Source organism: Salarias fasciatus, chromosome 3 (genome assembly GCF_902148845.1).
Source record: "Salarias fasciatus chromosome 3, fSalaFa1.1, whole genome shotgun sequence".
In the NCBI taxonomy this organism is placed as follows: domain Eukaryota; kingdom Metazoa; phylum Chordata; class Actinopteri; order Blenniiformes; family Blenniidae; genus Salarias; species Salarias fasciatus.
This window is the reverse complement of record NC_043747.1, coordinates 4,376,539-4,384,194: the sequence shown is the minus strand read 5'-3', so window position 1 is coordinate 4,384,194 and position 7,656 is coordinate 4,376,539. Positions and strand designations below refer to the sequence as shown.

Below are 7,656 nucleotides of genomic sequence, written 5' to 3'. Positions count from 1 at the left end.
AGGAGGAATTTCAATTAAACGCGCGTCGGGATATCCAGGTCGAAAGGGACATTAAATACTGCTCTGCCATGTTCTGTCTGCAAGGAATCCTGGTCTTTTGAGTCCAGGAACCACTTGTGATACAGTTTAACTGCTACAAGGTCAATAGAATGTGCGGCCCTTCTTCTTCTGTGGTGTCTGTGTAAAATAAGGTTGAACATGCAAACAGCACTCCTGGTGGCATGAAGCGCAAATGCAGTCATGGTGTCGTCTGTGCGCCGCGGTTTGAATGAGGAGATCCTGATCATGTAAACAGGAGGAACTGTGTGTTTCAGCAGGTAAACGGTTGTTCCACATGTTTCAGAAACCGGAATATTGACCTTAATCCCAATATTGACTGCACTGTGAACTAGTCCCTCCTTTTTATTACGATTTGATAACATCATTTTCAAAACACCATGTTTTTTGGTGTGTACACTTTCAGAACGGCCAGAATCATTATGCTATTAGCAGGTATTTCCTTATAAGTCAGTGAAGGAGTGAGTGGTAATTCTCTGCATTTCAAGTATTGTAGTGTGTCGTACCGGACGTCGGAGTCGGCTGAGGAACTTTCGTGGGAACGTCTGTTATCCAAAAGACATTAAATCCCAGAAACCTTACTTCAGGCAGACGTTTCTGCCCACAGAGTTCAGTGGCTGCTGCTGCTGAGAACCCTCCATCAGCCTTGTTTCAGAGCAGGTTTCAGACCCGAGAGACACCAGGCAGCGAGGCCGCAGAGCGGGCTTATGGGTAAACAGCTCCACTGTGATGCTCTGAGGTTTGGACGGAAGCCGGACGGCGTCTGTCTGTCCGGGCGTTGAGACGGTGCGACTCGCTAAACCCTCCTCCCCCCCCAAACTGCATTTATTTGTTCCCTGTTACACCTCTAACAACACTCGCTTCATCCGGCTGTCAGACAGCCGCGCTCCGCCGTCGCCGGGCAACCGGGCGCCGCCGCGGAGGAAGCCATGTTGTCCCGGGAAGCAAGTTCAGCTCCAGACTCCTCACCTCAGTGACACTGCTGCTTCAGCGATGTGTGCGTGTGTGTGTGTCTGTGTGTGTCTGTGTGTGTGTGTGTGTGTGTGTGTGTGTGTGCGTGTGTGTGTGAGAGCCAGCTTAGTGGAAAGTCTGGGGGAAATGGGTTGGGGTGTGTTTTGGGGGTGAGGGATTGGCTCAGGGGTTTTGTGTGTGTGTGTGTGTGTGTGTGTGTGTGTGTAAAGGCGGGGGAGGTGGGGTTAGGAATCTGTTTACAATGGCCTGAGGGAGAGCCGCCTAATCCGCCGGAGAGGGGACACACACACTCACACACACTCATATCGATAGAAACCCAGAGAGAGGAGGAGTGAGACGGAGCCAGGAGTCAGAGAGAGTGTGTGAGTTCGCTGTCCGTCTCACTCCTGTGTGTGTGTGTGTTGTTATTGTGTGTTGTGGTGGTCTCACGCGGCTCTCTGCCGTTGTGTGTGTGTGTGTGTGTGTGTGTGTGTGTGTGTGTGTGTGTGTGTGTGTGTGTGTGTGTGTGTGTGTGCAGAGTTTGAGGAGCAGCTGTACGACACCAAGCTGACCGGCCAGACGTTCCGCCACCCGTCGTCCCAGAGCTCCGACGACACGTCCACCTCGCTCAGCCGCTCGCCCGTCTCCATCAGCAACAAGAGGCCCGACTTCATCTTCCTGGTGAGCACACACACACACACACACACACACACACACACACACACCGTGAACCGGATGCTTCAGTCATGTGAGAATATATTCCCCATCATGCAACAAAACAATGATCCAGACAGTGTGTGTTAACGATACACTCCACTCTAACCTTAATCTCGGGTTTTACTATGGGGATTAAGCCCCCCCCCCCCCCCCCCCCCCCCCCCAGATTAGACCACCTCCTCCTCACTTCCTCACACTCTGAAGATCATTCTGTAACGTTGTAATTCGCCTCAGCAGAGTGAACCTTTAGCATGTTGAGGAAAAGTGATGTTTGGAGTCGTCTGGACGACGACTGACACTAAACTCCAGCTGCCTGCAGCCCGTGAGCCAGGCAGCGGCGTAACCTCAATCTCAGTCGACCTCTAGACCTGTAAACACGCCATCAGTAAACCAACGCCTGTCTCACACACTCTTATTTGCACCCATCTCATCTGATCGCGAGGCTCCAGCACAATCAATATATCGAATACCTATGCTTTAAGACACATGAAAACATGTTTCCTCCTCCTTCACAATAAAATTCCAGCCACTCTGTTTTCTAATTTTTCAGTTTCTTTTACTAAAAAGCCTCTTGAGTCATCTTTTCACCGTTTTATCGCTCTATAGTAAAACTATTAATAAAATCTAATCCATAAAAGCACCATAAGGAATAAAGCTCACTGCTTATATCGTAATTCTCAGATAAATAAGTAGAGCGGTAAGGAAGTGCTGGGTCCAGGACGAAGTTGACGGCGGATCTGGCTTCCTGCCCTCTGATTGGCCGCCGCGCTCCATTCATGCTGCAGCGGCGGCGTCTCACTCACCGGGACGAGCGTGGCGGCGCCTGCCTCCAGTCTGCGACACGCTGCAATTATTCTCTCAGCGTCGCTCCGAGTTTCACAGCGAAAAGTTGTGTTGTGACAAAAACGCCTCCTTTGCTTTTCCTTCGCTCTCTCTCTTTCTTTTCCTCGCGAAGCCGAAATCCACAGCTCCCGCCCCCTCATTCGGATCTGTCACAATTACTCATCTTCCGTTTCACACTCTCAGCAGGCTTTTTCTCTTTTTTTTTTAATAAACAAATACCAAATGTGAGTCTTCCAGATGGAAATATCTCTAACTAGACAAAAACATCAGGTGGCGGCGCTCTTATTTTGACAGGCAGAGGAGTAGGAGCGTGTTGTAAGATCTCTCAGAGAGATCTGGCCGGTCTGGAGCCTTTCCCCCCCGATGGAGATGGACGTTAATGGACTCCCACGGCGGCTGTTACCGCGGCGTCGCTCCCCGTCTCCTGCGTGTCGACGAGCGCTTCCTCCTCAGCGCCGCCAGGCTCGGGCCTTCCTCTCACTTTGGGCTAATTCCTGCTATAATGTGGCGTTTTTCCCCTGAGAGAACATCTTGTACAGTAGTTTCTTCTTTTTTTTTTTTTTTTTTTAACTGGCTGCATTGCAGCAGCAGGCCCACACCTCTCTCTCTCTCTCTCTCTCTCTCTCTTTCTGCTCGCTGCCTTGCTTCAGAGTTCTCCAGTAGACCTGATTGATACCTTCCATCTCCCGGCAGACAGGCTTCCCTCCCCTGCTGCCCCCCAGGACCCGGCTAATGACACCGCTCCGCAAAATTCACTCCTTTCTGCATGAAAAGCTTAAAAAATACCAGTTTCTTACAGTCAGAGGAGTTCGTCCTCACGTTTGAAGCCTCATGACGGGTGAATATCGGATCATAATCCCTCTGATTTCACCGTTAAAGCTTAAGAGAGTGTCGGAGTCCACTCCTGCACTCTGCCATCTCGCCGCGTTTCTTCAGTTTCCCTTTTTGCTTTCGGTGTCCGGTGTGTGTTTTTTTTCATGCTCGGCTCCTCGGCTGCATTTCCTGCATTCAGTGATTACCCAGGATGCACCTCTGCCGAACACCAAACAGTGTTTCGGCCCATGGCGGAGGTCAGGGGGTCGTTAACCCGGCGCTCCGGAGACACGAGCCTCTGTAGCCCCTCCGGAGCAGACCCCTGAAGCTAGCACAGCTTTCGTTAGCATGGTGGACTCTTCTTGTTTTTACAGTTAAAAAGAAAAGAAAAACTTGATTTTTATTCTTTTAAGTAATCTGAAATGATGTTTGAAATGTGTAAAATTTGTAGCATTAATAAACAAAAACGACAAAACACCCAAAACAGCTGCATTAGCTGCTAGCATAAATGGCCAACGTGGCTAAACCAGCTAAAAATGGCTTAAAAAATCAAATCTACTCAAAAATACTGTCCAGCATTCTGAATCATAGTCATGAAACATCCTTCATTTAAAGGTTAAATGTTCTTTGTGGTGTCCGTAGCGGTAACCTTTGACCCCTGTCTCCCGTCTGCAGCCGGCGTCCAAGCAGCTGTACGACGATGAAACCGCCTCCTCCGTGTTCGGCCTGAGGTCGGCCACCGACCCGTCCCCCTCCCCGTCCCCGTCCCCCTGCGGCTCGGACCGCCCGGCGCCGGGCTGGAGCAGTAACCACAGCGGCAGCAGCAGCACGGCCGCCGCCGCCGCCGCCGCCGCGCCGCCCGTGGCGGAGAAGCCCCGCTGGCACCTGGGGCGGCGCCCGCCGGCCGGCTTCCTCCCGCCGGACATCACGTCAGGTCAGGATCGCTCTGCTCCCGGGTTCCTATCATCACCTGACTACCGTCGAACGGGAAGACTTCTGAACGGTTTTTAAAGTGTATTTGTAAGTTTGGTTTTCTCTGGTGTTTCAGCACGACTCTCAGTCATTTAAAAATACAGACTATAAATAAAACAATCACAGATATATATCAGATTAAAGGTTTAAAAAAATATTTAAAGGTGAAATAGTAATAATAAATAAATAAATACAGTTTATTGATATAATAAATGCCTCCAGGTTCATGAGAATGCACTTAAAAAAATCTAAATAAGTAAACAAATTATTATTATTATTCTAAATTCCTCAAGGCTTATATCAACAAATTTTAAAAATTCCAAATAAATAAATACAATTAATCATAATAATACATACCTCCAGGTTAATGCTAATGCACTTAAAAAAAATCAAAATAAGTAAACAAATTATTATTATTATTATTCTAAATGCCTCCAGGCTAATATCAGCAAATTTAAAAAATGCCAAATAAATAAATAAAATTCATAATAATAATACATACCTACTGGATAATGCTAATGCGCTTAAAAATCTAAATAAGTAAATATATTATTGTTATTATTTTTGCTGTTGTTGTTGTCATACATGTCTCCAGGAAAATGCACTTAAAAAATTCTAGATAAATAAATCTGTGCGGAGTATAAAAGACGAGCTCATTTCTCATTCAGAGTACAGTACCAATGAGATGTGGCGACTCTCAGAAGGATTAGATCAGATAAATCCTGTCTGTCTCTGTGGAGGACGTCTGAGGGCGACAGGAGAGGTGAGGCTCTGCGGCCGGCTGATCGTCCCGGCCGTGGCGTCGGGACGAAGGAGCGCCGTGTGAGAACTCGGAGCGACGAGTCCCTCACGCCTCCCGGGGAGTCCCGGCCCTGGCACGGCGGCGGCGGCGGCGGCGGCGGCGGCGGCGGCGGCGGTGGCGGCGGCGGCGTCTCGCCCGGCTCATGAATGTCTGACGGCCTGGACCGGAGCGATCTCCAGCCACCACTCTGCGCGTATAAACATGGCCGCCTGGCATCCGGCGCCGAAATCCCATCCCGCCCTGTTTCACGCCTCAGCTGACGGGGAAATAAAAATCTCAATCATTTATCAAGGTCAAACCATCAGATATCAAACTATGTTGATGCTAAAAAACAATTTTAACGGTAAGTGGAGGAGCTGGGAGCTCCTGAAGGTCAACAGGCTCGTCAATGTGCTGAAGAGACGAAGCTGGTGAGATGAGGAAACACAATCCTGACTCTGGCAGGACGAAGGGAGGGTTTTCCACCTGGCGAGCAGGTCTCACTCTCCGGAGGCGTCACTCTCTCCGGTCACTCCGGGTGATTTCAACACGCCGCACATTTTTTAACAAGCGGCAGAAACCAGGCGGCGTCGGAACATCTTCAGCCCTCGCCCCGCCCCGGCAGCCCCTGCTGCTGTGCATCGTCTCTGGGTGTGTGTGTGTGTGTGTGTGTGTGTGTGTGTGTCAGGGCTGTTAGTATGCTGCGGTCACCCTCAGCAGCATCGCTCTGACACTCCTGCTTCCTCTGGTCTCAGCCGTGCCTCCTCTTTGTTTACTCTGCGTGCGTGTGCATGCACGTGCACATGCACGCGCGCGCGTGTGTGTGTGTGTGTGTGTGTGTCGTTGCACGAGCGTGGCGTGGTCCTCCTGGTTTTTTGGCATAGCAACTGCTTCGTCACTGGGTGCCTCCTCCTCCTCCTCCTCCTCTTCCTCCTCACAGCCATGGATGGTGAAGCGTGGCTCCTCTTCGTCTTCTTCTTCTTCCTCCTCTTCTCCTTCTCCGGTCGTGTTTCTCTGCGTCTCGCCGCCATGGAGAGGAGGAGGTGTGGCGCTCGGTGGGTTTTCACTCGCTTCAGACAAAAAAAAAAACAACGAATAGAGACTGAAAAAGAAAGAATGCTTTCCTTCTGAGCCGAATCCACCATGAGAACGCAGGATGTCTGAAAAGCTCCAACTCGAAAAGAATCCGCATCTCAGACTAATCCAACTCGTCAGTGTGACTCCTCTTCCTCCTCCTCCTCTTCCTCCTCCTCCTCTTCCTCCTCCTGCCTCTCCTCTCTGAACCAGCGAACAGGTAGCATGCAGCCGGCTTGCTGTTGCCATGGTAACACACCACTTTTCCCTCTCTCCTCCTCACCCACCGCCGAGAGGACGGAGGAAAAAAAGAAAAAGAAAAAGAATAAGAGCAGAAGATGGAGAAGAGACGTTGACGGACACGGTGAAGGATTGATGAATGGAGCCTTCATCAGCTCTTTCCCTGCACATCTGGCTCCAGCGGTTTTCATGAATGAGCGGCGTGGATGCAGAGGAGGAAGAGGAGGAGGAGGAGGAGGAGGAGGAGAGCCTCTGCAGAGGTTCTCAACGCTCCAACACTCGAGCAGACGGACGGGCATTCCTGAAGACGGCTTTAATCCTCTCGGCTCCCCTCCAGCGCCTCCTCCTCCTCCTCCTCCTCCTCCTCCTCCTCCTCCTCCTCTATCCACTGGGAATTTGAGCGGCGCCGCAACTTTTCACAACTGCAGAAAATCCCATCGGCTCCGGCGGCCGGTCCTTCCCAGACAGCAGGCCTCACAGCGGCCACATGAGCACCAGGAGACCAGAAACACACACACACACACACACGCGCGCGCGCACACACACCAGGTGAATGAGGAGAGTGACGAGGCGGCGGGGAAAGCATGAACACAAACAGGAGAGTTTAGGAATGAGGGAAGCAAACAGGTGTGACGTCTGCAGTCGGGGGAAACGCAGCAAACGAGGATCGAATTAAAGAAATTCAGGTGGTTCGATGCAGGAAAATCTCGTTTCCAGCTTTTACAGCCTGCATGTGAAGATCATGTGACACATGGGTCTGTAAACTGTACAACTGTCACTGGATTTATTCCATATTTTGTATTTATTTCACAGCATGTGCTTTTTTTACTTGAGCTAATACATGTTTTCTGCTACTACTCTCTTTCACAGAAGTGGAAAATGTGTTTTTGCCGCGTTCGTTCACACATCAGTAAAGAAGGCGTGAGAAAACTTTAGCACCTAAATGAATGTTGTTGTTTTTTTTTTTTTGTTTCTAATCCGTTTAGCTGGTTTTCTTAATTGTTGTATCATTTTGAAGTCTGCTAAAGTCACTAACATCAGTCTTTACAGAATTCGATGTTCTTTTCTTTGTTTACAGAAAACAACTTAGCAGTTGTTTGATCTAGAGTTCATTCATCACAGATAAATCCATCATTAAACAGAAATATGTCTCATTTAGATATTGGCTTGGTGCGCGTCCTCCTAAAGTGAATTCTAATCATCAGATT

General features: G+C 49.6%; 1 protein-coding gene across 2 annotated transcripts in view; it reads left to right on the top strand.

Annotated features, from left to right (window-relative positions):
* nhsl2 (NHS-like 2) overlaps nucleotides 1-7,656 on the top strand; it is a 77,016-nt gene that overhangs the window by 63,378 nt on the left and 5,982 nt on the right. For both annotated transcript variants that reach the window (XM_030088522.1, XM_030088523.1), the window contains exons 3-4: nucleotides 1,547-1,689; nucleotides 4,057-4,315. In XM_030088522.1, coding sequence (XP_029944382.1) covers nucleotides 1,547-1,689; nucleotides 4,057-4,315 — 402 coding nt within the window. The remainder of the gene's footprint in view (nucleotides 1-1,546; nucleotides 1,690-4,056; nucleotides 4,316-7,656) is intronic.